At 49.1% G+C, this 22,421-nt stretch overlaps 1 protein-coding gene across 2 annotated transcripts in view; it reads left to right on the forward strand.

The window, feature by feature from the left end:
• Positions 1 to 22,421, forward strand: part of LOC146869193 (decapping and exoribonuclease protein-like) — a 97,488-nt gene that overhangs the window by 25,085 nt on the left and 49,982 nt on the right. For both annotated transcript variants that reach the window (XM_085643122.1, XM_085643117.1), the window contains exons 3-4: positions 4,740 to 4,945; positions 18,422 to 18,632. In XM_085643122.1, coding sequence (XP_085499248.1) covers positions 4,740 to 4,945; positions 18,422 to 18,632 — 417 coding nt within the window. The remainder of the gene's footprint in view (positions 1 to 4,739; positions 4,946 to 18,421; positions 18,633 to 22,421) is intronic.

Consider the following 22,421-nt stretch of genomic DNA (forward strand, 5'->3'; position numbering starts at 1 on the left):
GCTACGTGGGTGCCAAAAAAAGTCGGGCCGTGCACAAACGGACCATCTCTAGGTGGGTCGTTTTGTGCATGAAAGCTTGCTACTCTTTGGCAAAGAAGGAGCCTCCAGTGGGATTGCGCACCCATTCCACCAGGGCGACGGCAGCTACCACTGCTTTAGTCCCCCTTAATGACATCTGTCAGGCAGCTATGTGGGTATCGCTGCACACGTTTACGAAACACTACTGCCTGGACAGCCAAGTCCGGAGAGACGGCTTCTTTGGCCGTTCTGTTCTCCAGGACTTTCTGGTGTGAATTTGGTTTGCAGACCCACCTCCGGGGTTGGTATTGCTGGGGTATCTATTCTAAAGGTAAGGAATCTATAACTAATTGTCTCTTTTAGATGAACAAGTTACTTACCTTCGGTAACAATATATTTGTAAGAGACATAGATTAGTTATAGATTCCTTACCGCCCCACCCATCCTCCCTGTTTTGCAGACTGACTTCTAGGATCAAGGAATCCCCTTTCAGGGCCCTAGTTTTGTGATCCAGTGATCAGTGTCTTGCATGGCTCTGCGCTTCTGGTGTGGAATATTATGTAAAAGAACTGACGTCAGCGCGCGAGGGTGGTGTCTAAGTAGCTACTGCGACGTCTTGCCGGCCACCACGACGCCAACAACGAATGCGGAGCCGACCGATGGCACCTTTCGACGCTCAGGGGTACTGCAGACGAAAAAATTCTCCTGAACCAGTCTGACGCCTGGGGGTAATTCTGAAGGTAAGGAAGTTATAACTAACCTATGCCTCTTACAGATATATTGTTACTGGAGGTAAGTAACTTGTTCGCCACACTTAAAAACCTCTGCATGGGAGAGAGAAGAGAGAGAGCAAATGGATTTTGCAGTACCCTGAGGAAGACCTTTGTCTCGGATGCTGGAGCAACCTGGACTTAGTCTGGGTGGTACTCTGTGAAATTACCCCATACGTCCACTAAGGGACAGTAGAAAAATGGACCCACTGCTGCACTCTGAAGAAGAAGGGTTCCCCAGGAAATTCTGAGGACAGGGCCTGCAGAGAGGGGCACCCACTGACTTCTGTTACTAGACGGGTAACCTGCAAGGGGCATAAGGAACCTCTACCTGTGTCTGGGAGGAGTAGGGAGCACACTGCCATCACCTGCCTGCCTGCGCAGACACAGGCAGGAAACAGGCAGCTGCTAGCTCCTGCACTGACACATAGAGAGCTCTGCTGACCAGTCTGGGAACCAGTTGGTTTGAGGGCCCAAGTGGGAGCTACATCCAGGTTGCCCCATGGGCATCTGAATTCCAAAAGAAAAAAGATGTGGCCAAGGCTGCTTTTATATAACATGTTTTTGTTGTGGCTCAAGGCCACCAAAAAATAAACATAGCCTTGGGGGGGGGCAGGAATGAGCCAGAAACGTTTGCAGAATGGACTGGCCACCACTGACATTACCAGAGTTGTTCTGTGGGCTGCCAGGAGTGCAGCACGTCCTAACAAATCTCTGAGTAAAAATCGGTTAGACCAGCCTTACGCTCCCAGGTCATCAGATGTGTGCCCCCGAAAGCCTTCTTCATCTCCAAGCACTCCTGGAGCTGATGCTTTAGTCTGATGGTTCTAGAGTGTCTGAACTCTTGTTGGTTGGTCCTAGGGATCCTTTGCAGCACGTGTAAAAAGGTGGGGGGGGGGGAGAATCAGAGACACAGCTGATTCAAAAGTGAAATGCTTTATTGACAATTAGAACATCAATATAGAATCAATACACGTATTAATGAAGGACATTGAAACGTTTTCTAATTGTATGCATTTTAAGATGGTACAATCCTTAATGGTTTGAGTGGAGTGGCATTGGTTTATTATGACATGTTTCTGCTTTCAACATGGAGGTGACACTGTGACAAAGCCAGTAGGCCTGACGTTTAATAACTACATCCCATTTTATTGTGTCTAGGATGTATATTGGGGTTTTAGGGTTCGGGAGTAGTGTGTGTGTGGAATGAAGTACTTTTCCATTTTGTAAGTTAATGCAATGACTGGACAATGGTTTCCTGGCTGCTGTTTGTTGTGTGCCTGTGCACTTGGATGCTGGCCCACAGCACCTCCCCTGAGTTGGCCTAGGACTGCATACTCTTGTTTTCTCATAACTACAATTTTGGTGATCAGGCAGAACACAAACAATAAGACTCCTGCCCGTCCTCTCCGAACCAACAGAGATCAGATGCGGAGTACCCCAAGGATCCTCCCTCAGCCCCACGCTGTTCAACTTCTACATGGCCCCCCTCGCAACCATCGTCAGGAAACACAGACTCAACATAGTCTCATACGCTGACGACACCCAGCTCATACTCTCCCTCACCAAGGAACCCGACATCACCAGGTGCAGTTTCTAAGACGTTGCAACCTGGATGAATTTAAACTCTTGGTTGAATTGAGACATAGATAGTACCAATAAATTACGTTAGGGGTGTAAAACTTTTTTTCCTCCCCCTAGTACTATCCCATGGGGCGACTCTAATACTATGGAATGCTTATGATAATAGTGGTTACATCCATTATATTTTTTGTAGGGGAATAAGGAATGGATTGAATGTCCTCTGTTTTGTATGTTTTTTCGAGTAATGGACTGTTGCTTATTTAATTATGTATGAGATGAATATTTGAAATTGGTTTGTTATGTCGATAAAAAGAGATTTTTCAAGCGAAACTGTGTCCAAACAATGATATGACTAATGGATGATTTATTTCAATATATAAGTAACTTTTTGTGAAGGAGTAATTTATGGTATCCTTCATGTTTTGAAAGAAACATCATTTTGATCTGTTCCGTCGCATCACTCTGTTTTTTGTTATTTACTTCACCCAGATGCGTTTGGAATATTGGGTGCACCCCTTATTATATATTATGCAACCTGGATGAGCAGTAGCTGCCTGAAGCTCAACTCTGAGAAAACGGAAGTCCTTATTCTCGGCTCCACCCCCTCTGCATGGGACGCCTAATGGTCCCCCAGCCTCGGAAACCCACCCAACCCAACGAACCACACTTGCAACCTCAGCATCACACTCGACTCTTCACTCACCGTGAACCGCCAGATCAACGCCGTGTCCTCCACTTGCTTCAACACCCTCTGCATACTTCGCAAGACCTTCAAATGGATCCCCCCCCGCCCCCAGGAAGACCGTCTCCCATGCACTCATCACCAGCAGACTGGACTACGGAAACACCCTCTACACCAGAATCAACAAAAAAACTCCTGTACAAACTCCAGAACACCACAGCCAGTCTTATCCTCGACATCCCATGACATGACCACATCACCCAACACCTCCTCGACCTCCACTGGCTCCCCGTCGAAAGAATGAACTTCAAACTGCTGACACACGCCTACAAAGCCCTCCATAACACAGGACCCCAAAACCTCAGTCTCCTACCACGCCCCTGAGAGAAACCGCTCTGCCGACCTCGCCCTAGCCATGGTCCCCCGCATGTACTTAGGCCAGAGCGGGTGGCAGATCCTTTTCCTACCTTGCGGCCAAAAGTCTTCTTTAATATAAGTTGAGGACTTTGACAGTTTTTTTTGTCTGTCCATCAAATGTGTCTCTACTTAGGATACAGTATATGCATTTCTCAGTATATAATGTATTGATTAGTGTGCATGCTTTGAATGTGCCCGTGTTTTAAAAAATGCATACTTGAGCTGGATTTGACAGAAAGTGAAATAAAACTCGTTCTGAAGCATGGTTTTAAAGAAATAGTGAGAAATCCCCCACTTATCTGAGCAGCGGTAGGTTTCAGCTCAAGATGTTTTGGTCTTTTCCCATCCTATGTAGACCCTCGAGCTGTGTCTATCCTTCTCACATTATCTCCCTCTCCATCAATTGGTCTATCCCTATCACACCTAGATCCACATTTACCAAAAATCATGAAGCATGACTTAAATCTACAGTGGTGCGTTGCCCAGATGACAGCTCCATGTTCTCTTCGAGCCATACGCCCAATAGCAACTACTGGGGTCTTAGTTGAGGTTTGGATTAAGGTACATTCTCTAGGTCAAAACTGTCAAGTGCTGACAGCCTCCCTTGTGTAAATCACGTAAAAAATGTTACTTTGCAGGAATTACAAATATTACATCTGTAAATATTACAGTTTTATTTTTCCTTTTGTCTGTTGGTGTCAGAATTCCATGCAAAGTTGGATCACGCAGCTTTAGTCAATCTGGTTTTACGTGGAATACATGGAGTGTTTTTGCTGTCTCTTCTCGTTACACTCATTTTGCATATATTATTAGGGATTTCACGCTGTATGATGTAGTGTTTTTCCAGTTCTACATTCATATCCACTTTCTGTTCAAAAATCTATTTCCATTGAAAAGTTGATTGCTACTGTTGTTTACGGCACAATGCATTGTGCAGCACCTCTGTGCATCGCCTGAGTGCATGTGCTTGAGTATAATAAGTTTGTGCCTAAGTATATATTCCTTTTATAAACTTTCTCTGTTACACACTGGGCTAGGAAAATGATCTTTCCTGCTCTTTTTAAAGTTGCAATATGACACCCAGTTTGTAAGCTCTCAACCTTCATTTCCTTGCATAATAGTTTGGGAAAGGCCATATATATGCCGCAACATTTGCAGTTGTTTGAGTGATCCGATCACCACTGGTGGTTGATACTCTTAGCAGCTGTCCCGTCTAGTCCAGTACCTGCCATTCACTCACTTGATCTCTTTTTCTCCTTCGCTTCTAGACCTCTAAACTTTGACTTTGTTGTTCGCCGGGGCCATTTAGCCAAGGTTCTCCTCACGCCGCATGTCCAGAATGGCTGGAAGTTGGCAGTCACCCTGTTTCGTGGAACTTACTTCCTCGTGGAAGTAATAGATGATGAAGAGCTCTCTGAGGCCGGAGATCGCATCAACTATACTGGGCACAAGTTCGAGCAGTACATGACCTCAGGTAAAAGTGCAGGCCTTGAAGAAGAGCGGGGAGGTGGCGGGCCTATGTAGAGGTCTCTTGTTAGGCTGGTATCTTTAAAAAGCTGGAAAGGCAGAGCGAAGTGTCAGTCACACTATTTGAATCATTTCTATGTCTATAACTAAATACTATAGGCCTACTCACAAAAGCAAAGGCTGAATTCACTTTCCAAGCTTCTTTGGGCTTGACACATCTCGAGTCCCCTTTGTGATAGTTTCCTGATGCCCTTGTGGTCCATAAGGCCTATTTTGATCCCTAACCATGTCTGTGTGAAAAGCATTGTGGTGATTATATATGACAGAGGAGAGGTCAGTTGCCATGGCAATGTATGGTGGATGATGCCTTTCAAGTGATGTGGGACAGTTTAGTGTATGTTTTCAGCAATTCAGTTCAATTCAATTCAAAAACCTTTATTTCGGTCAGTTTCGACCATAAAAGATACAGTTATAAAACACTTTAGTTTAAATACAATTGATATAAATATATAAGTTACAATTGAACATAATGAACATAGTAGGAGCATTTTAATAAAATAGCAGTTGGATTACCTATTTCATCTATCGCCGTTAAAACTTATATATTACAATAAATACAATAAAAGCTAGGCAAAATTAACAAAGGCAACATTGATTTAAAAACCATAACTTTTTCTTCTGTATATACATCAATTTCTATTTGGGTGAAGGTTTCTAATTACAAATTTTTCTTTATCGGTTCGATCATTTCAGAATCACAATTTCCCATAAACACCCATAGATCGTAAAGTGCAAGTGCAATATTCACTAAAAACATTTACAAAATATACACAATCCTAACCTGTTATAACTTCAGCCCAGCTTTGGCTCTTATGAGGCTCACATTGAATAAATTTCTACTTACACTGAAAACAATCAATTGTGAGCTGTCAGTCTTCAATATACGTTCAGCCTCAATACAACATCTAGTATTCAGGTTTTTGCAAACTGGCTTTATCCACCTTTTCCTAGGTCTATCATATTTGGGACAAAAGAATAATATGTGTAAATCATTTTCTTTATTGTTACTTGAACATAATACGCATAGTTCACTACTTTTGCCATCATGAATGTTGCTCCATCTTGATTTATTGGCATTTGTTTGAAGCACCCCATATCTAAACTTCATGAACAAAGATTTCGCTAATTGTGGCCATACCTCGTCCAGAAAGGGTTCAAACTGTGCTACATCTTTAAATAAAAGAAAATGAGATGTTAATGACCTAATAAAGGGGCTATGTAGCACACTATTATTGATGTAGGCCCAAAAGGTGGACTTTAATAGTTTCTTGCAAGCTAGTGTCAACTGGGCTGGTTCTTCCCAGTAGTGAGATAAGCCCAACTTCGACATCCACAAAGCAACATGTTTAAGCCATGGGATGTCCCTACTCTTATCGTTTCTCATAATCTCTTCTAGGCCTTCCTGATAATGTAGCAACTCTGGAGTTGACCATATCCTCACCCAAAATAAAAGTGGTCTTAATAAAGCATGGTGGTCCGTGCGTTTAATATGTAAATCAATAAGAATCGGAATTAGGGGAGGCTTAATAGTTTCCTTAAAAACTTGTTTTCTCCCAATTCAAAATTCTTTTTGCAGTAAGGTCCCCATATTTCAGCTCCATAAAGGGAGGCAGATTGTGCTTTATATTTGAATACTTCTAAGGCAGGGGACACGGCCTCTGAAGTGCTGTCCCCATGTTACAGCTCCATAAAGGGAGGCAGATTGTGCTTTATATTTGAATACTTCCAAGGCAGGGGACACTGCCTTTGAAGTGCTGTCCCCATGTTTCAGCTCCGTACAGGGAGGCAGATTGTGCTTTATATTTGAATACTCCTAAGGCAGGGGACACTGCCTCTGAAGTGCTGTCCCCATGTTACAGCTCCATAAAGGGAGGCAGATTGTGCTTTATATTTGAATACTTCTAAGGCAGGGGACACGGCCTTTGAAGTGCTGTCCCCATGTTTCAGCTCCATAAAGGGAGGCAGATTGTGCTTTATATTTGAATACTTCTAAGGCAGGGGACACTGCCTCTGAAGTGCTGTCCCCATGTTTCAGCTCCGTACAGGGAGGCAGATTGTGCTTTATATTTGAATAATTCTAAGGCGGGGGATACTGCCTCTGAAGTGCTGTCCCCATGTTTCAGCTCCATAAAGGGAGGCAGACTGTGCTTTATATTTGAATACTTCCAAGGCAGGGGACACTGCCTTTGAAGTGCTGTCCCCATATTTCAGCTCCATAAAGGGAGGCAGATTGTGCTTTATATTTGAATACTTCTAAGGCAGGGGACACGGCCTTTGAAGTGCTGTCCCCATGTTTCAGCTCCATAAAGGGAGGCAGATTGTGCTTTATATTTGAAAACTTCTAAGGCAGGGGACACGGCCTCTGAAGTGCTGTCCCCATGTTTCAGTTCCATAAAGGGAGGCAGACTGTACTTTATATTTGAATACTCCTAAGGCAGGGGACACTACCTCTGAAGTGCTGTCCCCATGTTACAGCTCCATAAAGGGAGGCAGATTGTGCTTTATATTTGAATACTTCCAAGGCAGGGGACACTGCCTTTGAAGTGCTGTCCCCATGTTTCAGCTCCGTACAGGGAGGCAGATTGTGCTTTATATTTGAATACTAATAAGGCAGGGGACACTGCCTCTGAAGTGCTGTCCCCATGTTACAGCTCCATAAAGGGAGACAGATTGTGCTTTATATTTGAATACTTCCAAGGCAGGGGACACTGCCTTTGAAGTGCTGTCCCCATGTTTCAGCTCCGTACAGGGAGGCAGATTGTGCTTTATATTTGAATACTTCTAAGGCGGGGGATACTGCCTCTGAAGTGCTGTCCCCATGTTTCTTTAAAATAGGAAGTGAGTTTTGAAGCAGAATTAACTTGTTTTTTCCCAATTGCGGCTTCCAGGATAATTTGATATCCAATGTGATGCCTAAATAATTAAAACTTTGCACATATTCTAATTTTTGATTATTAAGCACTAAATTCTTTTTAAACGATCTATGAGGATTTATTGACATGTATTTAGTTTCGCTGGAGTTAATTTCGAGACCTTTCATAGTACAAAATTTACGGAAGGAGTCCATTAAACATTGCAATCCTTTTGGGGTTTGTGAAATTAGGATGGTATCGTCGGCAAATAGAAGCGCTGGCACTGAGTCAGCCCCCAGCTTAGACTTGGCTGTACTAATCAAGTCTGTCCAAATATCATCATCCCATGTTTTTTTCGCAATCGCAAGAGTTCTCTTATATTTTATCCTTTTTTCCCTAGTTACAGTTATGTTGTTATTTTTTTATTGCTTGGATAAGTTCTACTTTTGCTACCCGGCAACTTTTGTTGTACCAGGGAGTTGCCACTTCGTCCCTTTCCTTTCTTCAAGTAGTACTCTCCTTGGGTATGTTACTTATAACCGGAGTTAAAGCGTCTACAAGGGTGTTATGTAGATCTAGCGTTGAAGTTTTATCATCTAGTAAGAGGAGGAAGGATGTAATAGTGTCTGCAAAGATGTTATAAATGCATGCCATGGACTGGCTGTTCCCCAAAATACGGGGCCACTTTAGGGCATGTCGGTTGTTACTTAATATAATGTCATCCACAGTAGTACTTTTATCTGTACTACCCCAAGAAGTAGAAAGGAAATATTGAGACGCTAGCGACAATTGTAGGGGACGATGGTCACTCTCGGTTCTTGGATCTATTTTTAGATCGAGGACATGTGACCAGAACTCTATCGACACCAATATGTAGTCTATATGACTCTGAGAGCTGCCTTTACAGAATGTATATGCATTTGGCCTATCGCAGGGCATACAACCATTGCACGCTCTTAATCCATTACCTGTAGTGAGCTTCATAATTTGTGCAACTGCTACAGTACACCGCACTTCCCGGTTACTTTCTATGGCTGGAATATTACTTGCCATATCTTCACCCTCAAAAGGTTGTCAAAACCCGTCACAGGTTCATAGTTACAATTAAAATCTCCACCAACAATTGCCCTCATCTTTGACCCCAAAGTACTTAAAAAGGAACCAAGCTGTTCTATTGTTTTTTTTTTTTTCTTTTTTTTTTTTTGAAACCGTTTATTACATGTTAAAAAAAAAAGGTTACAAGTATGGGCCTACAACCATCCGGCCGGCCGCTAGAGTGGCAGAAGCACATGACATACCTACAGTAAGAGTCTCTTGGCGGTGCAGATCGGTAAATCAGGAGATATCAAATAGCGCAGGCCACATAACTCCAAGCCCACAATACGGTTTCCTTTTTTCAAAACAGAACAACACAAAAAACCACACCCGCAAGGCAACCCGCCATCCAAAGTGACGGCACGTGCTCCTTAAGTGGGGGATCCCAACCAGCAGCCAAACTCTGAAGAGGGGAATGGGAATAGATCAGGGACAGGGGAACCACACGCCCGTGGCTGGGGGAGGGGGTCGGCTAGGGGGACGGAGCTGGTGAGGCGGCCGGTAGCAGTGGCGGCTCACAAATACCCCCGCGATAGGCGTTCCAGGGGCCCCAGATTTTCACCCACGCCCCAGGCTTACCCCTCGCCACATACACTACCTTTTCACGAAACATACACCAATCCATATGTTCTTTCCAGGCCAACACCGCTGGGGGCCACTGGGATCCCCACAATTGAGCAATGTCCCGCTTAGCTATCATGTATCCCAGAGTCACCCACCGCGTCTGCGGGACCGAATAGTCATTTGGTTCCCACACATTCAGCAAGCATCTCCTCGCTTCAGGCAACAGCGCAACACGCGTCACCACACGCAGGACCTCATGCACACCACGCCAGAATCGCTCCACCTGTGGGCATTCCCACAGAATATGCATGAAAGTTGCCAAGGCACCACAGCCACGCTTACACAATCCGTCACCAACAAAGCCCATACGTAGAAGCCTTGGCCCCGTCACGTAAACTCGGTGGAGGATCTTAAGCTGGACGAAGCGAAGGCGAGCCGGGATGGCCACCTCCTTCGGAGAGGCCACCGCGGAAATCCAGTCCTCGTCGTCCAGTTCCAGCCCGTCGGCAACCCAGGCCTCGCGGAGACTAGTCAGCAGGCACGATCTGTCGTTGATCAGTTTTTTATATATAAGGGAGATCGTGCTGTCTGGGACATGGCCATCCAGCACTCTGTCCTCCAGGGGGGAAGACTCCGGAATGGACGCGACATCAGGGAAGACGGAGCCCAGCGCGTGGCGGACTTGTAAGTACCGAAAGTACTCACTGCCTTGCAGCTGAAATTCCGTCCGCAGCGTCTCAAAAGTTTTGAATCCACCCCTTGTCCAGAGGTCTCCCACTGTGCTGATTCCGATCGTGTCCCACTTCTCGAAGCCCTTCGATGTCCACAGGGAGCCCAACCTCTCAGACGCATATAGCGGTGTCGCCCGGGTCAAACGGTCCTTCCACCCCATCGCTGCATTAGCCGCGTGCCAGACACGCACCATGACACGCGTCGGTCCCGTCAGACGGGAGTCGGGCGCGCCAGAGTAGAGCGCTCGATTGTAGTCGCCACCGGGCAGGAGCATCTTGTCCATTTCAAATGCCGGGTTCAGGGCGGGCCCGTAAAGGCCATGATTAATCGCAGCTAGCTGGGAGGCCCAGTAATACCGTTTAATGTCCGGGAGGGCAACCCCCCCATCGTACCACGGGAGCGTCAATTTAGCCAGAGCAATACGCGGCCTCCCGTCCCAGAACAGGCGCCGCTGCAGGCTCTCCACCTCACGGAAGTAGCGCGCCGGAACCAAGTCCATAGTGTTCTGAAGCGCATACAGAAAGCGCGGCAAGGACATCATCTTAAACAAGGCCGCTCGGCCAAGCGGCGAAAGCGGAAGACGCCGCCAGCGCGCAACGTCCTCCCGCAAGCGCTGGAGGGGGGGTAGCAAGTTCCGCTCGTAGCGGGCCTCCGGGTCTAGAGTAATATATATACCCAGGTACCGGAACCCCTGGGAGGCAATCTGGATCGGGCAGTCCCGTGGTAGGGCCGGAGCCTCCCCGGAGAGCACATACACGCAGGATTTCGCCCAGTTGATGACAAGGCCTGAGTTACGACCGAAGGAGCGCAAAACATCAACCAGGACAATCAGCGAGTTACGCGGGGAGGCGAGATACAAAAGGATATCATCGGCGTAGAGGGACACGCGGTCCTCATGCTCGGGGGTCCAGCGGAGACCACGGATAGAGGGGTGCCACCGCAGCCACTCCGCCAAGGGCTCCAAGGCCAATGCAAACAGGAGCGGTGACAAGGGGCAACCCTGACGCGTGCCCCGCCCCAGCGCGAAAGGGGCCGAAACTCGCCCATTCACCACCACCTGCGCCAATGGGCCCGAATACAACAATTTGACCCAGCTAATGAATCCCGGTCCAAATCCAAATTTCGCCAGCATCGCCCAGATGTATGGCCATTCAAGCGTGTCAAACGCCATGGTGGCGTCTAAGGACGCCAAGATGGCCGGCTCCCGCACAAACGGGACACGCGCGAGCACCCCATGCAAGCGTCGCAGATTAAGAGCCGTGTTGCGATGGGGTATAAAGCCAGATTGGTCTTGGTGGACCAAATCGCCCACCACGCCAACCAGCCGGTTGGCCAGTACCTTGGCGAGGATTTTGGGCTCCGCGTTCAAGAGCGAGATAGGCCTATAGGATGTAACCCGCTCACGGGGTCTCCCCTCCTTGTGGATCACCACGATTGTGGCCAGACGCTGGTCCGGCGGGAGGGAACCCTGCGAGTGGGCCGCCAGGAACATGGCGCGCAGGTGGGGCGCCAGTACATCCGGTCGCAGCTTGTAAAGCTCGATGGGGATACCATTGGGGCCCATGGCCTTGCCGGATGCGACCGAGCGAATAGCCAGGGCAATTTCGTCCGAGGTGGGAGGAGCGTCCAGCAAATCCCTGTCCTCCACCGTAAGGGAGGGCAGCGCGATGTCCCGAAGCAGGGCATGGGAATCTTCCTCCGAGCAGGGAGAAACCGGGGAGTACACCTCGCGGAAGTAATCCGCGAAGCAGGAGACAATGGCTTCCGGCTCGGTGACAGGCACACCATCCATCCCCTCAATCAAAGGAACCACACGACTCGCTCTCTCCCTCTTGTCCAACCACGCAATCAATTTACCAGCCTTATCACCCACATCATACAGTCGCCCCTGTTGCTCTCTACTGAGGCCCCTGGCCGCCTCCGTGACGAGGGCCCTATAGGCCGCCTGCTTGAGGTGCAGAACATGCAACTTGGCGTCTGTTACCCCGCTCCCCAGGTCACCCTCTAGTTCCGCAATTTCGGCCTCCACCCGGATTACCTCCTCCCGCTCGCGCCTCCGGGCATGGGAGATAAAGGAGAGGGCCTCCCCTCTGAGAACTACCTTAAAAGCCTCCCACAGGGAGATGGCCGAAGGGACAGACCCCACATTCTCATCGAAGTATCTCTGTAAGGATTTGATCAAGTCGGCACGAATAGTGGGGTCACGCAAGTACCAAGCATTGATTGGAGCCACCCTGCCCTCCCCCCTAGGGAAGACATCGAAATGTAACAGTACTGGGGAGTGATCTGAAATGCCCCGCGCCAGATGGCACACCTCTCCCACCCTCCCAGCATAGGCCGCCGGGACAAGGATGTAATCAAGCCGCGAGAGGCTACCATGGGCACCCGAGTGGAAGGTGTATTGCCGCTGTGCGGGATGCTTTAGTCGCCAGCAATCCACCAGGCCCAGAGTATCTAAAAGGCCGGACAGCCAGGCCTGTGCCCGGGGGAGGTCCCTAGGGGGATGGCGATCCATAGACCCAGAAACTACCGCATTAAAGTCCCCCCCAACCACCAGCAGGCCACCCGGGAGGTCCAGGAGGAGGCGCCCCAAGTCCGCAAATGTAGTAGATTGTAACCCAGGCGGGACGTACACTGACATAAAAACAAACACTCTACCCTCCATTCTACCCACCAGAACAGTGTAGCGTCCCCTCTCATCATGGCGCACCTCATCAATCTCCAACGGGAGCGAGTTCTTAATCATGATACCCACCCCCCGCGAGCCCGAGGTGAAGCCCGAGTGGGCCACCAAACGATAGCCTCGCCGATTCATGGCATGAAAGGAGTTACCTATAAGGTGTGTCTCCTGCAGGAAGATAACATCTGGTGAGATACGTTTCAGGTACTGCAGGACCACACCACGCTTAATCCTGTCCCCCAGGCCGTTAACATTCCATGACAACACAGTCAAATCCCTACCCCCCATCATACGTAGAAGCAATCAGTCGTCCCCCACAGAGCATCTCGAGAGCAACAATACAGTAAAGGGCTTGCCTTGCGGTGCAAACAAACAACACACCCCCCCCACCCCCCCATCCCAACAGAACTCCCCCCTCCCTGCACCCCTGCATGAGCCCAAACAGCCCCCCCAAAGTGCAGTGTGCCTGTCGCCCCATAGATGAAAAACTAACTAGTCCCCCAGAGGAGGAGGGAAGCCCCCAACAGACCCCACACGACCTCCATCGGAGGGGAACATAAACGATCAGTAAATGGTAAAGGAATGTTGTCCAGAGCAAGGCCTATTCTTCACCCCTCAGTTCTGATCCGGCGGGCCCTCCCCGCCAACCGCACCCCCCCCACCCCCTCGGCCCCGATCTCCAGGCAGAGTGTCCAACCAGTCCCCAGCCGCCTCGGGTCGGTCAAAAAAGTGCGTGCGCCCATCCACCTCCACCCTCAGCTTAGCTGGAAAAAGCATTGAGTACTTAAGGTTCAGGTCCCGTAGGCGACGTTTAACTCCGAGAAAACTCAATCTCTGTTTTTGGACCGCCGGAGTAAAGTCTGGGTAGAAATGCACATCCATGTTATCAAGCTTGACCGGTCCCTGTTGCCTGGAGGTCTGCAGGATAGCGTCTCTGTCCCGAAAATTAAAAATCCGGGCAATGAGAGGCCGCGGCGGGGCACCGGCCTTAGGTCTGCCCCCAGGGACCCGGTGAGCACGTTCCACCGCAAAAAGCTTACTCAGCCCCCGGGGCTGGAGATGGGTAAGGATCAATTCTTCCACAAAAAGATCTGCCGCCTCCGCCTCTCGTCCCTCCGGCACTCCCACAATGCGAACGTTATTCCTCCGGGCCCGACCCTCGGAATCCTCCAGTCGCCGGTCCATCAGGGCGCTCGCCTGGCCAAGCCGGCGCACCTCCTTTTGGAGGGCCACCACGTCCGTCGTGAGGCTCGTTGTGGTGTGGGCCAGGGAATCGACCCGGTCGTTGGTTTTGGACAAGTCAGCCCTCACAAGGCTAACATCCACCAGGACCGAGTCTATCTTTTGCGCTAGGGTGTCGAAGCGCTGGTCCACCGAGGCCTTCATCTCTGCGATGGCGCCCATGACGTCCCGGAGGGTCAGATCCACCGGTTGAGCAGATGCCTCCGTCGGGCCCGCCGGGGATGTGCGCGATGTCTCCGGAGATCCCTTCTGGAGGGTGTAGCGGTCCATACTGTTGGATTGAGGCGCCGGGCCGCGGCGGGTCGTCTTCACCTTCGCCCGGTCGCCATCTTGTTTGGTGGACATGCCTGCTCTCCCACCGTCGTGCCAATCTCCTCGAAAGGGCCGATAAACCAGTTCACGGGTTCCGGGGGGGGAGAAGGGCGACCACTGGGCCGCAGGACGACTCACGGCCGGCGGGTCAGCCGGGCACCTGGACAAGGCCACACCACCGCACCCCGCTCCGCAACCCTACCTCGCTTGAGGGCAAGGAGAGCGCAAAAGCGAAAGTGAAAGCACGGGATACGCGAGTCGCCCAGCCCTGCCCGCCGCTGTTGTTCGCTTTGTCCCCGGATCGCCCCACTACTCCAATCCGGGGGGCCAGCGCGGAGAAGGCCGCAACCTTCGATCGGTGCTCCCACCGGTGTCCGGGGTCCGATTCGAAAAAGAAAAACGGATGGCGCCTCAGCTCGGGTTCACCGATGCAGTCCCCTCAACGAGGACAGGATATAGCCAGGATTAATTCAGGAGGTCGTGGTGGTCCTCGGGAGCCTCGCACCTACGCGGCCATCTTGGTTGCGCGCTAGGCTCCTCCTCCAAGCTGTTCTATTGTTAATGATTCTTTGGTAGCAGGGCTTGGTCTATTATAGATGTTAATTAGATGTAGTTCTTTACCATCCCGTGTAATCAATTTTACACCAACCATGTCCTGTGATGGTACGTACAGTGGAATAATTTGGATTTCAAGGGTGATCCTTATCCATATTGCAAGGCCCCCTGATGGCCTTCCTTTTGCTGATGGGATGGCATTCACACTAAATGTCTTAAACCCCACTCTGTGTGGAGTTTCCAGTGTCCAAGTCTCCTGTAGAAGGCAGATGTCGCTTTGTTCAATGTATTCATGCCATACCATATCCGTTAAATGTCTGTTTAGCCCTGCTACATTCCACGAGGTAAGACGTACTTCCATCTGCTTACACAGTTCTACGAACGAAGGTACCCCGCTTTCCACAATGCCATTAGATAAGGTTAACATATTATTTTCCGTTGGCTGATCCAGGTGTGGCCCTATAGGGGAGGCTTGTGAGCTAACTATGACTCTTGCCCTCACCTGCTTTGGTGGTTCTTGAATCCCATTTATCTTTAGAGCCCACTGTGGCACTTCAGCATTCTGCATATGTAAAGGCAATTAATGGGCTGTGTTGTCATGTGGCTGTAAAATGACAAAATCACTGCTCGTTTTTTGATACAAGGGTTTTTGTTGTCAATCTGGGATATCTAGTGATGATAGTCCCTCAAATCTATTTGAGAGTGCAACAGGGGTGCCCACACCATTAACACCGTTTCCAGGCGATGGTCTATAGAAATGTCCTAATGGGAGAGCACAAACACAAGTGTTCTCGCATATTTAGTAAATTCCAAACCATCTGAGGCCGTTTAAAGTTTATCACCACACAGTCACCTTTTATATGCTTATTAGACTCCCCAGCCCACCCTACCCTACGAACCATAAGAATATCTTCAGTGTTCAATGGGTTAAATCTCTTAAATTTTGTTAACCAGTCCACTGTTTTATTCCGTAGATTACTCCAGGACTCTTTCTGTTCCCTTCTTAGGACAGGAACCCCTGCTAAAATTAGCACATAAGGACACGAAGCGGGAGGTAATTTTAGGACCTCAGTGTTTGGTATTAAGTCTGTGCTTTTAGGGCTATATGTTGCTCTCTGGCCAATATAGGTCCCCGGACCATCTGGAACTGTTTGAGCCAAGTGTCTATTGACCGGACTTCCTTGGTTGACATGTGTATCCAGTGACCCACCCTGTTTACTACCTGCCCTGCTGTTTACTATTGCGGGGAAATTTGTCATAGGAATATCCCTTCCCACATTTCTCATAGAGTTCGCTATATTCTTGCTAGATGGAACCGAACGCCCTCCTTGCGGTGGTAGTTGTATTGGTGTTTGGTATCGTGTAGTCTGGTTCCCTCCTTCGTGTGTGCTAAAAGAAACGCTGCCACTACTATTCGTCAAATGGCCCTGGGAGGTGCTCCACTGCGCTATCTTCTTGTCCAAGGCACTACATTTCTCAGTCATGAGTTCTTCAATCTGCGATGGCATAACCCCAAGTGCAGATTCCATAGACAGTGTTCTAGCTCGCTCTCTATTCCCAATATTTGCTGTCCTTTGTGGGGAATGCAGAGCTGGATCTACCTCGGTCTGCGTGCTAACAGAATTCTTAATTACCAACTGGACATCTATGTGACAATTCTGCTTTGCCACATGACCATCCCCCCCGACTTTCTTTGTTTTTGGTTTCCTGGAACCAGCGTTAGCTCTCTTTTTTCCCCGTTGTTCTCCCTCCTTACACCCCTCTGCCTTTCTTAATGCTCGTAATCTAGTTGCCATACCTGGACTAGTTAAACTATTTGGGGCATCTGGCGTCACAAGCAATGGGGGTAGTTGTTAAACCGGGCAACGGTAAATCATTTAAGACCGTTATTGTAAGTCTCAACGGGGTTACTTGCGGGGTAACAGTGAGTTTAGGTGAGCTAATTCTTCGAAGTGTAGATAAGTTAGCAGGGTCAAGCGATAGTCGTCTTTCTGCTATTTGTATCTCATGGGTTAGTAGGGATTCCGCTCTAATAATAAAAGTGTCCAATGTGGCGGCAGCACCCTTACGTTTGCCCGTAATACTCATTGCTTTTTATTTATTTATTTATTTATTATTTTATTTTTTTTGCAGATTATGTCACTGTTCTGCTAGCCCTGGGGGTAAGTGTACAGGAAAAGGCTAGCAAGACTGGTGCAATTCCAAGAGAGTTGGGCTCAGCTGGCGGCAGGACTCAACCCTCATGGCATAGCTGATAAGACAGCATCTGCTGCAGAGCCTCAGTAGTACTTAGTATAACCTTTGTAGATCTGAGAGTTTTTCAGTGAGTACCATTGAGTTGTATCCAATAGAAACAAAGCACCTGGTGTAGAATTTGGCAGACGGATTACTCCATCACAAACGTAACAGATGTACCATCCACCATATTACAAGTGCATTATATCTGATGGCACTCTTAATACGACGTTTGGGATATTACAAGTGTATTATATCCGATGGCACTTGTAATATGGCGGACAGGATAATACAAGTGCATTATATTCAGTCGGGGACGGACTGGGAACCGAAACCGGCCCTGGCAAACTGCTCAGCCGCCCCCCCGGGGGGCAGGGGGTGTACGGCCGAGCTGCTCGGCAGGACCGGTTTCGGACAATTTTGTTACAGGGGGCCGATATTGCCGGCCCCTGGTAACAAAAACGGCCCCCTAGGTGCTCAAAACCAGCCCCCACCCTGGCGGCCCATCGGGTGGAAACGCCCAGTGCCCGCTGCGGCCAGTCTGGTCCTGTATCCAGTGGTGCTTGTAATACGGCGCACAGGATATCTTCACGCTTGTGACAGAGTAATTTATCCGACAAGCAATAAATCAGGCCATTGGTCTCCTTATTAAATTATATACACATCCTTTTCTTGCACAGGGTAAGGAAAGGGGGCTTCAGGCCTGTGGGATATGCCTATGCTCTGTTTTCGTTTTTGGCATAGCTTTTGTATGAAGGGGACACTAACCTTTTTTTTTCCAGAGATATAATACCAGATGCAGGGTTAGGTATTTTCATAGGTGTGGGATGCAAGGTCTTTAAAGTGGCATTATCCCACTTCACCTTACCTTCACACATGTAACCCACCTTGTCCTTTTGCTCTGAAAAAAAAACATAGCGGTAACCCACTAAGAGAAATTAGTGTCCTGCGCTTTGATGAACTATCTATCTGAAGAAAAGGACGTAGAAAATCCAAAGATCTCCAAAACATCTATCAGTACTTTTCGTACCATTCAACTTTCCGAGGCAATATTTCTACCACTGTGACTTAGCCAATATAATCATACTAATGAAGGATAAACTATATACAATGGCAGCAATATACCCTTCAAAGTTGTGTTATTTTCTTCTTTCAGATGGACCAGGCCAAGCTCCAGATCCCTCACAAGTGCTGGACATCAATGAGGCATTTTACTCTCTGGTGAAGGCATCTCTAAAGAACCACTCTCTGCTCCTGTGTGCCGAGGTGGACTCAGAGGACCCCTTAGTCCGACACCTGAAGGCTCCCGCCTGTTATGTGGAACTGAAAACCTCCCCTCTGCGAGGAGAGCCTGGGAACGTTTCAAGGTCAGATTCCTATTTACATGTGTAGAAAGGATACACAACAAATCTGACCTATAGTTATAATCACTAACGTATGCTAGGCTTGCAGGGCAGTGAGCCAGCACAGTACAAACAACTAGTCAGACGTGTAGGTGTTTTTTGAGTCTCTTTGGGGATCTTCTAGTAGAATAGTCTCATTGTTTGTGTATGCTGCTAGGGTCTTTCACCCTCTGTGGACTTGTGATAGGTTTCTCCCATGGTTTCTAGTTGGTCTTAGGGTCTCTTTTCTCTGGTGATCTTGTGGTAGATTGCACTCACTATGTAGGTTTCTAGGTGATGTTAGGGTCCTACCTCCTTGGTGATCATGTGGTAGAATGCTCTAATGGTTGTTTCTGGGTGCTGTTAAGGTATCATTCAGTGATTTTATGGTAGAATGCTGTCATAATGTTGGGGTTTGGGTGGTGGTAGGGTCTTCTTTTCTAAGTGTGTGTCTTGCTGTCTCTCGCTGTCTATATTCTAAAGCTCTCTCTCCTGTTATGTTATGTTAAAATAATTTTATAGCGCGCAAAGCTACGCAAAAAGGGTTTCTCAGCGCAGACCTGAAGGAACCAAAGAAATGAGAGATTATTGATTAAACAACCAGGTTTTTAGTAGTATACGGAAATTCGTGTGGAGTGTTTCTTTGCGAATCGCTCTGGGGAGAGAATTCCATAAGAGTGGGCCAAGATAGGAAAAATAGCGACCACCCATTCTTGTGAGTTGACCCTAGGAACCACATTTTTAGGTCTCGGGACCATCCGGTTTGCCGAAGGCAGAACCGGAAGTCCGGAGATTTAATGTTTCTGAGAGTGGCTCTTTAGCCCGCCTCTCTTTTTAGCTCTCCTCCATTGGCTGGTTTCCTAAACGGAGGCCAGCCATTGGAGGAGAGAGCCGTCCCTCCAAATAGGCTCCGTCTTTTTCAGATTCGGGGGCGTGTTCCGTGGTGTTCTTTCCACTTTTTAGCCACGCCCTTTCTCAGGCGTGTTTTTCTCTCCTCCAGCCAATGGCAAGAGGAGAGAAAAAGAAACACGCCCCCGAATCTGAAAACGCCGCTGCGTTTCTCCGAGGCATTTCTGCTTCGCCTCGGAGAAAGGCGGTGGTGTCTCCTACCTACTTCCCCTTTGAAAGACTCGTTTCCACCCTGTTGGGCATCATCAGCGAAGTGCGGCGTGAGGTCAGTTGTATGGTCACTTGTTGCAGTTATTAATATTTTTATTTTAAGATTACCGTCCCACTGGCCACTTCCATCTCCCCCCGACTCCCCCGGGAATCCACCCGCCCGTTTTGCCGGCCACGACTGGTGCCCTGAAATCCCCACTGGCTGTACTCTCGCACACAAACAGCAGCCGGTGAGGAGGCTGTGCACCACACCCATCTATCCTTACAACCCCCCCCCCCCACATACACACACACCGCTGCTGCATGCACGCAGAGCCTCCCCCGCTTCAGACCCCCTACCCAGGGCTCACTGTCCCTAACAGCCCCATGCAAGGCATTAAGTGGCAGTGCAGTGCGAGTGCTGCTACCCACAAGCCAGGATGCGGCACCAGAGCTCTTCTGCAGCCCCGTGCACCTCGTCGGACTGCTGGCCGCCTGCTGCAGCTGCTCGGAAGGGACGCAACGAGGACCAGGTACGTACCCCTGCTGTTAACTAACTTTTTACAGACACTGCAATCTCTGGCGTCCCACCGCTTCTGTTTTACTCCTACGCTCGTTGTCACCGAGCCTGCTGGTGTGTCCAGTTTCCCTCAGGCTAGCACTTTACTCCGGTAGGACAGTCGAGAGTGCGCTGCCAGCCAGCTGACCACCTGCGAGACCCCAAGCTTTAACCCCATTGGTGCATTTTGGATCGCAGTTCAAGCTGGACCCAGATTTCGACCGACATTGCTTGCATAAACTGCAGCCTGGAAAGTGTCCGCGCTGTCTGCCGTCCTTGGCACTCTGAAGCTAAATGTGCCATGAATATAGCACAATGTACCATGCTTGCCAGGAGCTGTACTGGGGATTATCGTGTTAATAAGAGCTCATGGTTTTCCGGATGATCATAGAACTGGGGCACATTGAGATATAGTAATATGCCCAGGAGCACACCATGTGTTCGTGTTGTTATATTTCAAGTCAGCTTTGGCCACTACATCAGGAGCTATGGTAATCCCGCACAATGTATTGTATTTGTTATCTTGAAGTCGTTTGTGTCTTGTGCGCGCTTTTCGTTGGGAGCTTGTGGAACTGTGGCCCTCTGTTCCCGGCTGCCACATAAATAACTTTAAACTGAAGAGGTCTTGAACGAAGAAGCGCTGTTCTCTGCGAACACTTCAAGAATGTTCTTTGGCGCTATACATGCAGATACGTGAACTCAGATGACGTGCTCTACAATACTGATTAAGTCGTCAACAACTATGTTAAAAATCCTTATGGCCATCTAAGTCCACGCTGCAGGTCCCGTTTATATTTATCTTCACCTTAGATAATTTGTGTTTTCCATAACTCTCTCTACCTCACTACTCCACTCTGTCTCACTATCTCACAACTTCTCTCTCTCAAAACATCACTACATCACTCTCTAGCTCACAACCTCACAACTTCACTCTCTCTCACTCACTACCTCAATCACTCTCTATCTCACTACCTCACTGTTTCTATCTCACTAACTCACTTTCACTCTCTCTTTCACTACCTCTCTCTCTATCTCACTACATCACAACATCACTCTATGCTTATATATCACTACCTCACAACATCCCTCTCCCTCACTACCTCACTCTTTCACTACCTCACTCTCTCTCACTACCTCACTCTCTATTTCAATACCTCACTCTCTCTATCTCACTACCTCACTCTCTCTCTGCTAATGCAATAGGTATCACATATGCAAAAAAAAGCTAATGCCAATAGAAATGACAATGCCATTTATTTAGGGATACAAAAATGATAAAAAAATAATGAGCGGGGGCGTGGCCAAGATGGCGGGGTGAGCGGACGCTTCCTCCCATAGCTCCTCCGGCCCGGCCAAGCTAGAGCCCTTTTCTTATGCTTTTCTCCCCCCGCTGAGGCTCAGCGCGGGAGAGGAGCGTGGCGGAGCATCAGGGGTGCACACTGGTGCTGTTTTGGTTCGGATCGCCTCGGGGGAACCCCCCCAAAAGTTCGATCGAGACCAAGGAACGGCAACGGCGAGCCCGAGGGGCGGAGCGCATTGGAGAGCTGTCCGGGCGCCTCGGCTGGGCCTGGTGCTGAAAGTTGCGATCTGGAGGGGATCTGGCCCGCCGTTCGACGGTGACTGAAGAAGCCTTACGGGAAGGGACCCGACGGTGTGGAAGGCTTGGGACGGGTGCCCTGGCACTCAGACTGGTGACGGCGACACCTCGCACTGCGGAGGCCCTAACCCCTAGCCGAGGTACAGCGGACTCCCTGATGGGGCTGGACCATCTGGGCCCCTGTGCGTGACAGACGGGGGCCGGTGGTGGAACTTATTTTACTGTGGGGTGCCTCGTGGGCCCCGGTGGTGTCATTGGGCCTGGTCGTTTTGGCCTGCTCCGCCCGGCCGCCATTTTGTCCCCGAAGGAGCAGTGGTGGCAGCCTTCGCCGGAGTCCTGGCTGCTGGATGCAAGTGACCCCCGCTGCTGCTGGGCTGATTACCGGAGGGATGTGCTGATGAGACCCCTCTGCTGCGGCCCCCTTGGTTGTCTCACACAAGCTCTTGCGGCTGACGGTGACCGGACTGGGCCGCCATTTTGTCACCTGTGACGCAGCGACTTCACTCGTGGGGGATACCCA

This window comes from Triturus cristatus, chromosome 1_1 (genome assembly GCF_964204655.1).
Source record: "Triturus cristatus chromosome 1_1, aTriCri1.1, whole genome shotgun sequence".
Lineage (NCBI taxonomy): Eukaryota > Metazoa > Chordata > Amphibia > Caudata > Salamandridae > Triturus > Triturus cristatus.